Source organism: Anguilla anguilla, chromosome 14 (assembly GCF_013347855.1).
Source record: "Anguilla anguilla isolate fAngAng1 chromosome 14, fAngAng1.pri, whole genome shotgun sequence".
NCBI classification, from domain to species: domain Eukaryota; kingdom Metazoa; phylum Chordata; class Actinopteri; order Anguilliformes; family Anguillidae; genus Anguilla; species Anguilla anguilla.
The window spans coordinates 6114056-6131283 of record NC_049214.1 but is presented as its reverse complement, the minus strand read 5'-3'; the positions used below and the strand labels follow the sequence as shown (position 1 = coordinate 6131283).

Sequence of the window (17228 nt, the reverse complement as noted above, 5' to 3'; positions counted from 1 at the left end):
AAGTGGAAATGTCAGTTAATTATTGTGGCGAGGCTGGTGGCCACTAAATGGCCGTCGATGTGGAGCCTGGGTGTGTGCGTGTCCGAATTCTGGCAAGAAATGTAATTATCTGCCCAGACACACCTTTCACGATCGCTGAAAGGCTGAAAGGCTGTGGGCTCTGGGAAAGAAGCGAGTAATAACAAATGGCAAATGCAATTCAGCCTTTTCCACAGGGTACATCACGCCTTTCAACAAGCGCATTGAACACTGGGAAGACTGGCCTTTGATACTCCATAAAACCAGAAAAAGACACTGGCCTGATTCACTTCAACCTTTTGCATGTGCAAACCTTTTAGCACACACAAAGCCAATAACATGTCCAATGATTGGTCTTGGTATTTGTTTTGCACCATTCATTGGTTGTTTTATTAGTTTTTCTTGTGCTAAATGGTTTCTCACATGATAATGGTCTTATTAAATTAGGCCCTCTGTGTCTGAACAGAACTACTATGCCACAGCTTATTAGCTTGGTAGATCACATTGCTTATTACCCATTGTACTATGCTAGTGTACAGTGTAAGTGGACTGCACAAGATATGGGTTTCATGCATTATTCAGAAAAATTAAATATTAATTTTCAAGATTTAAAAAAATTTAAAAAAACAAAACATCTGGAAGCGGATACGTTCACAGGTATTGTTTTAATTTGTTAATATTTTACACTTGTTAATTTTAAAAAGAGTAATCATATCAAGTGATGTTTTTACATTGGACCTTTTTTGGCTGAATAAATAATGGGCCTGTAAGAACTGATAGAGACAACAGAGGTACTTTGACCAGAACACATCCAGAATTGATGTGGGTGACGTCTTTCTTCGTCCCCTAATGAACATGAACAGAATTATAGGTACACTGTTTGGGATAATGTGGCAGACAGACACACAAATAAATAGTGCAATTTATGTTTTTACCTCAGTGTTCTGTCTGGACCCTGATGTATTCAGGTAGCAGAGCATGGGCGATCGTACCATGGTTCATTAGGTGTGTGTGTGTGTGCGCGTGTCTGTTCTTCTGTTCTTGTTCTTGTTTGGGAGGAGGGGGGTGGGGGGGGGGGGGTCACTGTGCTTGTACTGCAAATTTGTGAATAAATATGCATACTTTTTTGTGTGTTTCAGGTGAATGAAATTTACCACGATGACTCATTAGGTGTCCATATAAACATAGTTCTTGTGAGAATGATCATGCTTGGATATAAAAAGGTGAGGTCTTATTAAAAGCCTCCTTCGCTCAGCAGGTCCTAATTGTGCAATACTGCAGTATATCAAAAAATGTGGCCAAAAAATGAGTCATTTCACAAAAAAATTTCAAGATCCCAGCTTTACAAAATTTCTTCTTTTAAAATATACTCATGTACTTTTTACATATGAATTTTACATTCAATAAACATCTGCTCTTACTGTAATGTTTGTCAGATAAAATAGGCAGATCTTTGAAAGTTTTGTAGTTCCTGAAACCTTTTTTTTGTAGTCCTCTCTATAACCCTACAATTGAGGGTCCATAAGAGTGTCCCATTGTGCAAACTTCAAAAACATCAACAGTCTGCAACAGTACGTCTGGTATTTATAGTGGGTGCCAATTGATTGCTGCAACATGTCTCAAATTCCAAATAATTTGTTATCTTTACCTAGTATACTGTATAGCTTTAGTAATAAAGGAATTGGAGCGCATATGGCAGGTACACTTGAACACTTGTCTTCTTTTGAAAATCACCACTGTTTGTCAATGCTGTCTTTCTGTAAAAGTACACAATTTTCACATTTAAAAAATACACTTATAGACGAGTTAGGTATTGGAGCTGAAGCAGACTGTTTTGCATTCCCGTTGTCCCATCAGTCCATGAGTCTGATAGAGAGGGGGAACCCTTCGCGGAGTCTGGATAACGTCTGCCGCTGGGCATTCCTCCAGCAGAAGGCCGACCTGCAGCATGCGGAACACCATGACCACACTGTCTTTCTGACCAGGCGGAGTTTTGGGCCCACTCACATGCAAGGTAGGCTGACCTGGGTCAAGAACGATGCCACCTACTCTTCCTTTCCTCCGTTATGAATATTTCATTCTTAATTCCAGTCAATTGCATGGCCTACAACAAATCAAAGGTTGTGTGCTGCATGTAAAGTGCTGTTACTGTGACAAGACTTCCTTTATACTCATTATGAGATTGGAAAAAATTGTTTTATTTTGAGCTGTAGCATAGCCAAAAATGCTAATGTTAATAAAATTTAGATCATACTAAATATAATTTGTCGTATTTGTTCTCACTTTTCAAAGTGTGTTGCATTAACTGTTTAGATATCTTAATGTTTGCAGTAACTCTTAGCAATGTTTGGCAAAATATCCTGACTGTTCCAGTGCAGACTGAAGCTGGCAGTTCTTCAGCACCAATAATAATTGATTTTTTCATCCACCTAAACGTGCGTCCACCTAAACGTGCGTCTTGCACACCCAATCAAAAGTTAAGAAAAAAAAAAAAGAATTCTTTTGTTTGTTTTTGTTTTTTGTTCAGCCAATGGAAAAATAGCACAGAAAATACCAGTACCATTTCTAACTTCTGATTGGGTGAACAGCCTACAGCCCGCCGCCAAAGTCCCCCACTGCCCACCCCCTCTTATCGTCGTGAAACAGCTAGTTTCTCTGATGCAGTGTACTGCCGGTTGATTTAATTAGCGGTATTAATGTCTTTGCAGGTTATGCTCCGGTGATGGGAATGTGCCACCCGATGCGAAGCTGCACCCTCAACCATGAAGATGGCTTCTCCTCGGCCTTTGTGGTGGCCCATGAGACAGGACATGTGTGAGTTTCTTTGCCAACGTGCGTTTACACTGTAGCATAGATATTACCCACAGAGCTTAAGATGGCACTGGATGAGGTGTGTGAAGCCAGAAAGCAGTGATTTCAGTCACCTCATTGTTTTGTCAAGAATCAACATGGAATCGTAAGATTAGATAAGTACGTACAACTATGCTGATTAACCTCATTAATCATATGGATCGTTCATGAATGATACAGATGAAAAGTTGTGTGAATGTTCTCAAAGAGATACTACTAAGTTACTTGTGCTTATATTGCAAGCTTTCTGAAGTCAAAACTTTCTGAGACTCTCCGTTTGTTTTTTGGAGTCTGCTTGCTCTTTATTTAATGCAGAAGATGGATACTCACAAGAAAGATGTTTGTATCTGGTCCTCATAGGGGCCATAAAACACACAAAGTCTTTCAAATGACTCGAAAATACCTATTTCTAACAGGGCGTATGATCAGCAGAAGTCCCAAAAAAGATAGAAATTTAAGTAGTGATTTCATTCATTATTGGAGAGGAAAAATAAAGGGTTTATCTGTATTGCATGGGGCTTATCTCCTGCCAAAGGTGCTCCTTTACATCTATGAGACCAAGAGCTTGTTTAAAATTAGATACAGTGGCAATCATATCCAAAATTCCTGCTTATATTTCTGAAACTTTGTGTCCTCTATTTCCTCTGTTCTCTCAGTATAGACTGATCAACTGTGGTCCATGGCTGCAATGCCCTATGAAATGCATGCAGCCAGCCCCCACTTCTTTTCCCCCCTCTCACCCAGAACCTGAACCGACAACCTTCTCTTTATGTCCAGTACTTTCTCTATCATCGCATGCCATTCCAGAAGAATCGCACTGTAAATTCATTCAGAAATTGCTTTCACAGATTACGCTATTTTTGTGCTTCGGGTAACTGACAGGAAGTGATGCAATGTCTCTTCCTGACAGGCTCGGAATGGAGCACGACGGGCAGGGGAACCGCTGCGGCGATGAGACGGAGATGGGCAGTATAATGGCTCCTCTGGTGCAGGCCGCCTTTCACCGCTACCACTGGTCCATCTGCAGTGGCCAGGAGCTGAAGAGACACATTCAGTAATTTACATCACAATCACCCGAGTACAGAGTGATTTAACTCGACAATCTTAAATTTAGCATTTTAATCTTATAATCTTCCTGCTCACATTTTTGAATTAATGAATGAATAAATAAAAGCATCAAAGAAACGATAAAATTTGGAATAATTATAAGGGAAGAGTTCATTATTACCAAAACAGAGACACTTCAAACATAGCATGTATTCTCTTGTGAAGAATTTATTTAAAGCAGTTGGACATTAAAGCTACTTTTTAGATCCTTGTTAGGATGCAAATGTTATTCATGTTTCAAAATCAGTCTTTGGATGATAAACAGGATGTATTCTTATACCCTTATAAATAATATAATGGTATGCTTATAGCAAACGAAATTACGTTATAAATAATGTAATGGAGTGCTTTTAACTAACATAAAACATAACTAAAGCAAAATAAATGATGTAGTGATGGATCTGCTAAGAGGGCTTATCATGATATAAAATTGATAGGCCCTCTTGAAACTAACCATGACCTAGTGTACTGTATATAGGTTTTTTTTCTTTTCATTTTTTCTTCTCGATATAGAGAGAAGCTCTGTTTTTATTTTGTATATCTTATAAGCTGTATTTCTTTCTTTCTTCAAGAATACGTATTTAGGAAAATAATCCTAACCTGTAGCAATCTAATGGAACTTCATATTTTCTTCCTCCTTCACATGTTCTTCCTTTCAGCTCTTATGATTGCCTGCTTGATGATCCCTTTAAACATAATTGGCCGGAACTTCCTGTGCTCCCTGGAATGAGCTACTCGATGAATGAGCAATGTCGCTTCGACTTTGGAGAGGGATACAAAACCTGCACATCTGTAAGTGCTGAAAGGCAAACCTCATAGGTACACAATTGCTATGATTTCAATAGAATGTTTTGTAATCTGCTTGTCCAGATCTTTTCTTCAGGGGTAATGAATTAAGTTGCTCTAGAAATACTCTACACAGGACACTAAAATCAATGATTTTTTTTTTTTTTTTAACAAACAGTTTGAATTACAGAAAACAGGAAATTTCTCTTATTTAAAATGGTAGCAACATATATCGGCATAATCTGGCAACTTAATCCAGCTGCCTCCCATTTGCTCTAGAGCATGCGGAAGCAGAAGTTAGTGGCCTTTTAAGCCGTATAAAGAGCATGGAAGTAGGCAGGCCTATCATTCCTAATTTCTCTGAGTTCAGGTAATTTCCTCCTGACTGCTGAATTATTGTATTATATATCTTTGTTTACGATCTTCTCTATTTCTGATGCTTCAGAGGCTTGTTAGCTTAGGTTTCCCATTGAAACCAACTTCTGCCTGAGTCAAACTGAGACAAGGCCTCGCATGCTTTTCTTCTTTCAGTTTCACTCGTTTGATCCATGCAAGCAGCTGTGGTGCAGTCACCCAGACAACCCCTACTTCTGCAAGACCAAAAAAGGGCCCCCATTAGATGGGACTGAGTGTGCCCCAGGGAAGGTAAATATACCGCCCCCCTCCCCCCCAACCCCCTCCTCCTGCGCACACACATGCATACACGCATACACGCATACACAAATGATTCACCTTTTGTGTTTCTGTTGTATGTGACATCGCTGATAGATTTTTTTGTGTGTGTGTGTGACTGCAATAGTGGTGCTACAAAGGCTACTGCATGTGGAAGAGCGTCGACCAGGTGAAGCAGGATGGGGGCTGGGGACCCTGGAGCCAGTACGGCTCATGCTCACGGTCGTGTGCAACCGGGGTGCGGTACAGAACGCGGCGTTGTGATAACCCAAAGTAAGCCACCCCACACTGTTCCTGCACTGAGCTACAGTCTATTCACTGCAAAGCCTCAAGAACACAGTAAAAAAGTGAGGCTAAATGAGGTTATGACCCCAACCCGTGTTGTTTTAATCTTGACTGTAAATACAGAAAATTAGTCATAGTGGGAATTTTGTAAACTGTTAATCCACTATTACTGTACCTGAAACAAAAATACTGTATGAGTACCTATGGGGATTACTAAAGAAATACATTACTATTTTGTAAATTGATTAAAGACTTTATTCATAGTTTGTATTAAGTTGCCACTTTAACTATGCAATTGGCAAAGCTGACTAATTACATATTGTACAAGAGGAAGAAACTGTATAATTCATATAAAATGTTAGTGTTAGGGATGTGGGTAAGTTTAAGGGTAGACAAATAAAATAATACACATTATTATTACACAGCTGCAGAACATTGAGCTTTGTTTTTTTTTATTATTCAAAACCTGTTTGGCTATACACCAGTGGGGAAGGACAAAAAAATCATGTTCATTTAGACACAAGAGCTAACGTTTTGCAATGTGGAACATGCTTGATTTTCAGTAAGAACATATGATAATATAAAAAGGTAATGTTCAAATGATTGTCTTAATAATGTCTTTTTTTTCCATTTTGAGGAATATTGAAAATTTGAATCTAAATCTGACAGTCTCATTGGCCACCAGTGTTTATTAAAACATTTATGTTTTTGCTCCAGGCTATAAAAAATGATTTCAGCAGCCATTATTGTTTCGTTGTGTACTCTCCAGGCCATCTAATGGAGGCCAGGACTGTCCTGGAGTAAACTATGAGTATCAGTTGTGTAAAGCAGATGAGTGCGCAAAGCGATCTGAAGATTTCCGGGCACAGCAGTGCCAACAGCACAACTTGCACTTCGACTTCCAAGGCTCCAAGCACCACTGGCTACCCTTTGAGCATCCTGACTGTAAGTCCAGCAGACCCAGTTCACCTACATGGGGCCACTAACAGGTGGGACTGTATTTATCAGTCACTAATGTGTACATGTGGTCCACACATATGAGGACCATGTGACATAGACCTGGATGCTGTGCTGTTTTTTTTTTTTCTTATCACATGCTCTATCGTTATACTTTGGGATTCACTTCTATGTACATGCAGAAGTCTGTTCAGTTTAAACCATGTGTGGTGCCTGGCTAGAAGGATGGCGTTCTGTCCTTCCAGAAGCTCCTAGAGTTTTAAAGGTGCCCTTTCCTTTATGTGAAAGCTTTTGGAACCGCATAGGCCTTGCTCTGCCTAGCATCATGGACAAGCTTTAATTTGATCCCTCTGTCTTCGGGTTCACAGAACAAACCTAAGACAGCCACTCTCAATATTTACTTCAAGTAACTACAGTACTATTGCACATATTTACTCCATGTTTATGCTGCTCAAACTCATAAAATGAATTGAATTTACATAAATAATGGAAATATGGTTTTCTGAGAAGCAGCAGTAGAACATATTATAAACATATTTAATCGTGTTCTTGTATTTTTTGTTTATTTATTTATCTATTTCCCAGCAAGTAAAAGCTGTCACCTGTACTGTCAATCAAAAGAAACCAGAAGCGTGGCTTACATGAAACAGGTGGTCACCGATGGAACACGATGCTCCTACAAAGATCCGCACAGCATCTGTGTGCGAGGGGAATGTCTGGTGAGAAAATGGCTGCTGTATCACAGCACACACTCAACCGCATTACTGGAAGTGACTGAACACGGGCATGAAGACGGACATTTTTTCCCCCCCTTGTTTCCCTTGGCCATTGCAGTTACAGGGATACACATCGCTGGTCGCATAGTATTACTGGTCCTACATATACAAGGAAAATGACTATGCGCACTGAGATCCCGAAACTACCCAAACATATGAACATGCCAAAATTATATATCTGAAGAGAACTTTTCCAAACAACTAAATAAAACGTTTTTGTTTTTTTAAACCTGAAAAACAATTGGCAAATAACAAAAGAAGCATTGAGAGGATGTGCTTTTCCCAAATTAATTAATTAATTGACTTGTTTTACAGTATTTACAGTTAAATATATACTTAACTATATTTTTTCCCTCCTTTTTGTTATTTTAAATAGGTTTTTTTCCTTGGCTGCACTTTTGGACATCTCTAAAAAGCAAAATAATCACTTTCATAGAATATAGCTATACATAGCTATATATGATACATGATGGTAACACACACCTGGTGCATTGAAAACATTTTACACAAGACACCAGCTTAGTTTGAGAGGGTGGAAATTATTTTGCCAATTTAAATAGGGGCGACATAGCTCAGGAGGTAAGACATAGCTCAGGAGGTAAGAGTGGTTGTCTGGCAGACACCTCACCCCTAATTGCTCCCAACGAGCTGACTGGTACCTTGCATGGCAGCCTTTCACCGTTGGTGTCTAAGTGTGTGTGTGTGAATGGGTGAATGAGAGGCATCAATTGTAAAGCGCTTTGGATAAAAGCGCTATATGAATGCAGTATCACTCGGCTTCCGGATTGAGAAATAATTTTACCAATACAACAGAGAACATCCTACTCTTTTTTTTCCTCATGGGATCTTTAATGAACCTTCAGCTAGGACATTGTTTTGTGTCTGGCAGAAGTGGAAAGTCCAGGGGTCAGAACATAAAAGTCCTGCCATGTGTTTCATCCACCTATGTACTCAGCCAGCTGATTTAATTAATTAGTTCTACCTCCTGGGCCGAAAATTGTGCTAAGTAGCAAATGCAGGTGATAGGAACAAAATACTGGGAAAGACTTTTACTGTCTTAAGCTGGATTGTCCACCTCTGATGTTTCATAATATGCACAGGGCAATGATAATGTAAAATAAATAAATAAATAAAAGGAAAAAAAAACACTTAATGTCTATAAGGTGCAGCTCTGCCTGACAAACAGGTAATCTGCATTCTGTCATGAAGCTATGACTCAAAAACAGCAGAGCTGCAGATAGTGTGAAGCACCTATTTATCTTTATCAGCCTTCTTAAATCAGCAGCTTGGGGAAGAAAGAAAAAAAAAAAAACAGACCAATTCTACACCATCAAGGTTGGAGCTGTGCTGCAGGAATTTGTATACCGATGAAAACAGAAATGAATGGCCGATGTTATCTCTGTCCTGTCTTATCTTCCTTCAGAAAGTGGGCTGTGACAAAGAAATTGGCTCAAACAAAGTGGAAGATAAGTGCGGGGTGTGTGGAGGGGACAACTCTCACTGCAGGACCGTCAAAGGCACATTGACCCGCACTCCCAAGAAAGCTGGTATGCTTCTTCATGGCAAATCTCATTTCCAATGCAGACAAGTGTGATTCATGAATTATACATGAAAGCAACTGCGTTTAATATTCTTTTTATACCTTTATTTGACAGCTTTTCAGTGCCCATTATTGAGAGACCTGTTATAGCAGGAGTTGTAGACTGTCTATCCTAAAGATCAAGTAATGAATAATATTTTTATTAGTTTGAGGGAATACCACCCAGCTGACCAGCCATGAGCTCATCCCAATTTCTTCATATGTCACGCATGGAACAATATTTGTTAGAAATCTTTGTTATGACAGTCATAGCACTTTTATTTGGATACCATCCAGAAGGGGGAATACTGTATCCGACAGTTTAAAATAATCTTATCTTCACGGCTATCTAACCTCTCTTTGCCTTTCCACATCTTTCTGGTCTTCGCTGATTCAAATCCGTGCAAAGGTTTCCTTAAGATGTTTCTCATCCCTTCTGGTGCAAGGCACATGGTCATCCAGGAACAAGAGGCTTCTCCTCATATCCTTGGTAAGTGGCATTTCTTTTTTTTTAATTTCAACTTTATCTTTTCAGTTTTTGCAGGATTTCTGTCGATGTGTCTTTTCCTAAATCGCTGTGTAATAAATAATGAACTGGATGTTCCAATTGCATTTTACTTGGCTGTAGACAATGGCTGAAACATAATGAAACCATCTAACACAAATCTGCATGATTCCTGTCATGTTTGAGAGCATCATCCGGTTGATGGCCAAATACACTGAGCTTTACAAACACTGTGGCACAAGAAACAAACCTACCTTTGCCTTTTGTGCAGAATTCTTAATTTTGGCATTGTTAGGAAGGATACTTGTGCAAATTAAAAATGACACAGCACTGACACAAATTAACCCTTTGAGTCTCAGTGGCTCGTATATCCTGCCTGGAGTGAGTTTATTTGCATTCAGTTTTTTACGGTGAACATTTTTATGATTTGTTCAGTGTTGTTGTGGCTGTGGCTCCATTGTGTTGCAAAGCCCACCAGGCACATCCACAAGAATCTGTATGCACTCAAAATGATTATCTTTTATGTGAGAAAAAAATTGCACTCCCATTATGTTGGAGCTCCTGCTACTTTGTTTCTTTTAAATGCATTTTAATATTAGAATTTAATTCTATCAATCACACACACAGCAGCAGAGTGGGGGATATCTCTAAGTCTAAGCGAATTGATTTGTTGATTAACAAAATATTTATTTCAGCAATCAAGAATCAAGCAACAGGACACTATGTTCTCAATGGGAAAGCAGATGTGAGGTCAAAGAAGTTTATTGATATGGGACTGATCTGGGACTACACAGTTGAGAACAGCATTGAGACTCTATACACAGATGGACCTCTGGCTGATGCCTTGGTTGTTATGGTAACACAATTTAAAACTTTTAAAATTATTCTTATGATACTGCATATATGGTACGCTACGTCATGTTTGTAGATTTTCTGCCGTATTCTTGATGCCTTTGAAAATACTCTGAAATGTTATACCATTATCCTTGATTTCTATATCATAATGCAGCGCAATTACCATCTACCTGTCCCATCATATTAAGTCTTGAGATGTGGCTTTTCTTTCTCAGTAAAAGGAAAGTTAATATCATGCCCTGGTTTGGTTGACCATTGTGTCATTACCAAATAGGAAGCACTTATTGCCACCACCATGTACACAGCCTAATACTTAAACAGTTATTGTTAGGCACCATTTTTAATAAAAGTTCCTGCTCAATACCAACATAGAAATGCAAACATTGATGTAATTTGTAAAAGTGTAAGCGAAATGCCTACTCTCACATTACCTTGCCGTTTACACATGTTTTTGAATCTACTTCCCAAAGTGTATTCCACTGGGATAGCTAGTCATGTAACCCAATGTCAGGAGTTTCACTGGGCTTTGCACTGCCTTGAAAGTGTAGAGAAACACATTTTAACCTAAATTCTGATCAATGTGAATCAATGATTTTTTATTTTTTTGGTTGCTGTAGCTAAAATTCCATGGCACCAACTGGTGAACTTCTCGATGACTGATAAATGCAAACGGCATCCTTACGACACTTCATTCTGCTATACCAAATGAAATCCTTCCTGTCACTTTCCCCATTACTTTCCTCAAGATTATACCCCAGGAGACCAGAACAAGATCTACTTTGATGTATAAATACATCATACACGAAGACTCCGCGCCAATCAACAACAAGAACAACAACAACGTTATTCAGGAAGACAGCTACGGGTGGGCTCTGAACAGCTGGTCACAGTGTTCCAGGCCCTGTGCAGGGGGTACGGTAATGCTGGATCGCCACCGTCCCGCTACATCAATCACAATTGGGTGACTTCACATTGGCTTCGGTGTCAACCTGCCATGCCAGACCATGTGGAGAACAACACAACATGATCTGAGGGCTGTTTTTTCTCTCTTTGATCTCCATTGTCAACAGAAGTGCTTGCATAGAATTTAGGCAAAACCCTTGGAGCAATTTCATTTACTGTATTTAATACAGACTGCTTATTTGGTTTTAAATTAGCAGTCTGTGAAGCATGACATTCCTATATCATTTTAGGCGGCTAAATTATGTTAGTAGCATTTATTTGGTAGCTAGATATCAGTGAGGGTAAATCAGCACAAAAACACAGTTTGGTGGTTCTTCTCTTTGAAAAGAGCATAGTCCAATCAACATCCATTACAGTCCCTTCATTATTGATGCATCATGCGGAATACTTGAGATGTGGTTACTGTTCATCTGGCTTACTGGCACTGGCAAAGAGTATGGTGAAAATCATGCTACTGTACCTCATTGCATTATGAATATTCTTTTTTTTTTCCAGGTGTCCAGTACACTAAATATGGATGTCGCAAAAAGGGTGATGGCAAGATGGTTATGCATAATTACTGTGATGAGAGCAAGAAGCCCAAGCCAATCCACCGTGTATGCAATCTACAGGACTGCCCACATCTACAGTAAGCAGTCATTTTTTATGTAGCCCTGGGAAAACCACGCAGGACACAAATTATCACTCGAGGTTCTTTATTCTGAAGGTAGTAGACTTCAAATAAGGGTTTACTGCACAAAAATAAAACTGTGGACCTTTCGGTTCAAAAACAAAAACAAATGAAAAATTCTAGGAGGGCTACAGAAGTTGATACAATATGCACATGAACACTGTAAACCTTTTGTCTGACCCTCTAGACCAGAGCAATGTCGAGAATGTACCGTTAGAATTGAAAAATAAAGACATATCCTGCAACTGAGGCATTACAGAAATAGACTCGTAGTAAAAGACGTGCAAAGTAGCTAGCACTTACACTGTCCGCCATTAACACGAAGCTAGCGTCTTCAGTAGTATTCAAGCTGCTCACCCTCATCCTTTACCATCCTTAATGTTAAACCTAATCCACCCATCTGTGCACTGTGTTTTTGTTTCTCCAGTTGGAAAGTAGGAGAGTGGGAGCGCTGCACAAAGACCTGTGGCATTTGGGGGTATCAGATCCGCGCTGTTAGCTGCGTACAGACCTTCCACGATGGCACCACCCGCTCCATTCACAGCAACCACTGTGGCACAGACAAGCCAGCAAGCCAGAGGCCCTGCAACAGGCTTCCCTGCCCTGCTCAGTGGACAACTGCAGCCTGGTCACAGGTACATTTTTTTTTTTGGGGGGGGGGCTAGGCTCCAGCACCCCCCACGACCCTACCCAGGACAAGCAGGTATAGATCATGGATGGATGTACACTTTGCAGATAAGCTTTTATTATTGGTACTATAACAGAATTTGTTGATTTTAACCTTCGTGTGAATGCCAAGAATGTTCCCATGAATAGAGAGAATCTGCTATAGATTATCCAAGGGTTTGAATGGGACAGTGAGACAGCCGATGGTACATAAATAAATAAATAAATAAATAAATAAATAAATAAATAAATAAATAAATAAATAAATAAATGATGTTTTAGAATGGAAAAATTGACCATGTTAAATATTACGTTGAGGAGTCAGGTATGGTAAATGGACTGCATTTATATAGCGCTTTACAACTGATGCCTCGCATTCCCCAGAGCAATTAGGGGTTAGGTGTCTTGCTCAGGGACACTTCGACACGCCCAGGGCGGGGGATTCGAACCGGCAACCCGCCGACTGCCAGACAAGCGCTCTTACCTCCTGAGCTATGTCGCCCCCACGATCTCGTGCTGTTTTGCAGTGCTCCGTGTCCTGTGGGGAAGGGCTGCAGTACAGACTGGTGACCTGCCGCCGTGGTGACCGATGCAATGGTGCCAAACCCGAGGCCACACGGCCGTGCATGCGAAGCCCCTGCAGAGGTCAGTGCAGGGGTGGGCAATTCCAGTCCTGGAGGGCCAGGTGTGTGTGTGCAGGTTTTCGTTTCCACCAATTACCCTGGCTAAATGAGCTAATTGGCTGTACATTACATTACATTACATTACAGGCATTTAGCAGACGCTCTTATCCAGAGCGACTTACACAACTTTTACATAGCATTTTACATTGTATCCATTTATACAGCTGGATATATACTGAAACAATTTCGGTTAAGTACCTTGTTCAAGGGTACAACGGAAGTGTCCTACCCGGGAATCGAACCTGCGACCTTTCGGTTACAAGCCCAGTTCCTTACCCACTGTGCTACACTCCGACCAAACACACCAATTAGTACACACCAATACTGGTTCACTGGTAGATTAGATCACAGCACAACATTTCACATGTGGACAAAAGAACAGTGGTCTTCAGTGGTCATTCATGCGCTCATCAAGAAATGTAGCTAAAATGTCAGGTGCAGTAAATGGTACGGCTAATTAAGTAATTAAGGTCAGAAGTTGCCATGAAAACCAGAAACACCTCTGGGTTGGTGCATCCCAGGAGATGGATCAGAACATCAGTTTCGTCCGGGCTCCATACAGTCGGCCATTTTATGACGGAAGAGCTGAACATAGTTCAACTGACACATCCAGGCGCTGCACGTATATTAGATTTGCATAGAGGTGTGGTATTAACATCGCCATTAGTTCATGTTTATTCCATGAGATTTGTCCTGCAGTTGGATGAATTGAGTTGAAGCCATGCTGAACTGCTTTTTTTTTATCTGCACATTTCAACCAAGGTTTGGAACATTCAAGACAAAAAATAATCTTCCACAAATGAGATCTCTGTGGACCTTGTAGAATCTTTCCACAGCTGCCCATCAGTTAAAGCCCAGCTCCCACGAGTGATTAAGGAAACATGACACATAATCTTAATGGAAGGAAATTAAATGGTTCATAATCTTAATGGAAAGTGTTACAGTGGAGCAGGTGATCCACGGTGCAATTTATCCTACAGTTTTTTAAACTGTCATTGAGGTCAATGGCAATTCCCTTAAATAATTCAGTTCATCCGGGTGGTTTCTAACAGAATGATATTACTAAATGCATATATTAAATAACCCAACCAAAATTTGATTGAATTAAATTCCTAATTGTGCATTAATTAGTATTAATTTTAATAAATTTAATTTAATTAATTTTTGGAGTACATCACAAAACACTAAACACTGAAACAAAGACTGATAATATTAAATATAGGTTGAAATTATTTAAAAAACTTTTATTGTCAGCTATCAGTAGACTGCTTCTGTGTTGCTCGGCCATAGAAATTGGAAACAATTTTAAATTGAAAAAGCAGCCCATTTCTGCTCCATGAGTGCAAAATTATAATATGGGAAGTTCATAAGGCCCGTGTGAAGAGATGGGCTGTGTGCATGCCAGTAAATTTAGTTTGTGTGCAACATAAATTAAAAGATTATCAAGATGTTAATCTACCTTTAATTGTCACTGATTGCTGAGTGTCATGTGTGTCCTAGTGGTCTGTTTTAGACTTGACTAATTGATTGACTAATTATTCATTCATTCATTTATGTTCCAACAGTAACACACCTGTGTCCAGCGATGATATTCAAAAAATGAGACTGACAGAGTAAATTAAGCATGATGTGGTAAATTAAGTGCTCATTTGTGCTCACACTAAAATGACACATTGATACATTGACCAATAACATGCTAGATCAGCAGAAGCCCCCCACCCATCTGACTGCAGGCACGTATAATTGTTTTGGGTGAACAGAATGAGTGTTGATTCTGCACCCCTCCACCCCCCCAAAAATATGTAGGTCAATAGGTCAGTTGACATGGCATCTGTTATCTTCTAGCGCCTTGCTCCTCTAGATTGCAGCTTGGGAGTATTCTGTCCAAGCATTTTATTTTTATTTATAAACTTCTCTTTTTTTCAGGTGACCCTTGTGTCGAGGACAGGTCGGTATTCTGCCAGATGGAGGTGCTGGGTCAGTATTGTTCCATCCCGGGCTACAGCAAGCTCTGTTGTGTGTCCTGCGGCAAGCATCACACCACTTATGCTCCCCTTCCCTCTGCTGCCGACGGGGTTAAAAAATTCCGCTCAGATGCCGGTCGGCCCACGCTTCAGGAACGTTGGAATTCTCCTCTCCCTTCATTGGGAGCAGTGGAATCCCTTGAAGATCCCCCCTCAAAGCCTCGAAGGAGATACGTTGGCGTATAAAACTTTTTACGGCTCGTCTCCACGGCCAGTTCCAATCCCAACGAGTGAGCCTACTGAAGAACGAGCACATCACGGAGCACATCTTGGCCAGTGTGAATGTAGGCCCTTTGAATGTCAACGGTCAACATTATGAGATCAATCTCTTGGAAGAAGACAGACCTTATATCTGCTTAGTCAGACCTTCAGATATCACAGCAGTCTGGGGACAGTTGTAGGCCAATGGTATCCTCTAATGCATGGAGACCAATGCAGCCCTTCCCTTACTGAACCCGTTGTTAGCAAATATTCCGTTGTTTCCTGCATCTGTGAATTGGTATTTGCTGTTGAGGAAAAAGTGCTGGTTCACTTTTGCTGCAGATTCATTATGCAGTTTTGCAGCTACATATGTAATTTCCACTGTTCAGCAATAAAGCTTGAATATTGGTTCAGAAAGAGTAGGGGGGCTATTTAAAACAAGCTGGTCGGCAGGTTTTTGTTTTTTGCTAATGGAGCTACCATTAGCTTTCATTTAACAAAAGAAAAGGGAACAACTGAAAGCTTCTGGAAGTACAGCAGAGGAAAAACTGGCATGAAAACAGGAACATTTTACAAGCTTATTGGCTGTTGTTGATCACCAGTCTCTAAGCTCATCTTTATGAGCTCAAACTACAAGTGCAGTGCAGATTTGGTGTCAAGGATTTGCTTACACCTAGCGACGACACCTTGTGTAGTCTGAGCCTGGTTGCTCTTTAAGATTTATAAATGTACACTATGGTATTTCTCAGAGATGAGCAGTATTAATGAACATTTTTTATACCATAGTAGTCTATTTGTATAATGTGTCATATGTAATACAACAACGATGTATTTATTTAATATCTAATGGGGATGTGATTTATGATGAGGATGGCAATATAGCATAGTTCATGACAATCAGTGTGTGTTGATTGTTCACTTTAATCTAAGTGTTTTGAAGATGTAGTGCCTGTGAGATTTATGTAGCTCATATGTAGGAGTCTTATTAGACATGCGTTATATTTTGTCCTGGGAATAGATGGAAAGGCCAGTTGTTATATGCAATAATCAGGCATTACAACCAGTCTGTGCTTAACTGGAATACTGTATTATTGTCACAGTGCCACAACACCGTATTCATGTACATAATTCTGTATATATTGATGGTAGTTACTATATGTTGATGTTCCTTTTCTATTTATGTATTTAATCATTTGATAATTAGAAGTATCATCTCAATAACGATTTCACTTTTTTATAGAAGACCTAATAACTACCACTTGATTTTGTATTCAGTTTATATCATGAATAAAATATGCTAGTCATAGTTGTGCCTTACAAATGTCTTTCTTCAGTTTCGCTTAATATTCAGTTCACAAACGTGCACTGTTTTAGTGGGACATAGTGGGACAGTTAACATTATATTTTCTAAGCTTCCATTGTGTTTGAATATTGTATCTCAACAAAAAAGTTCAGGTTAGTCATAAATAGAAACCATGCATTTATATTAATTTGTCGGCACACATGCAAAAATCAGTCAGAATATCATAGTATTGATGTGGAAATCACATATGGAACTACAACACTTCTCTGTTTCTTCTGTTTTCTACATCTGATCATGTGACTTGCCCTTGTGTTTGTTCATCTTGCCA

The 17228-nt window shown here is 39.7% G+C and overlaps 1 protein-coding gene across 1 annotated transcript in view; it reads left to right on the top strand.

Moving 5' to 3' along the window:
* The window catches only part of LOC118212487 (A disintegrin and metalloproteinase with thrombospondin motifs 3-like), a 32731-nt gene extending 16009 nt beyond the window's left edge, over positions 1-16722 (top strand). Inside the window, exons 6-22 of the mRNA XM_035390381.1 lie at positions 1158-1241; positions 1876-2032; positions 2727-2832; positions 3779-3922; positions 4635-4767; positions 5293-5406; positions 5561-5706; positions 6488-6663; positions 7261-7394; positions 8875-8998; positions 9440-9520; positions 10231-10391; positions 11137-11302; positions 11849-11981; positions 12451-12658; positions 13217-13334; positions 15299-16722. Coding sequence (XP_035246272.1) covers positions 1158-1241; positions 1876-2032; positions 2727-2832; positions 3779-3922; positions 4635-4767; positions 5293-5406; positions 5561-5706; positions 6488-6663; positions 7261-7394; positions 8875-8998; positions 9440-9520; positions 10231-10391; positions 11137-11302; positions 11849-11981; positions 12451-12658; positions 13217-13334; positions 15299-15582 — 2469 coding nt within the window. The 3' untranslated portion in view covers positions 15583-16722. The remainder of the gene's footprint in view (positions 1-1157; positions 1242-1875; positions 2033-2726; positions 2833-3778; positions 3923-4634; positions 4768-5292; positions 5407-5560; positions 5707-6487; positions 6664-7260; positions 7395-8874; positions 8999-9439; positions 9521-10230; positions 10392-11136; positions 11303-11848; positions 11982-12450; positions 12659-13216; positions 13335-15298) is intronic.
* Positions 16723-17228: the final 506 nt, after the last annotated feature.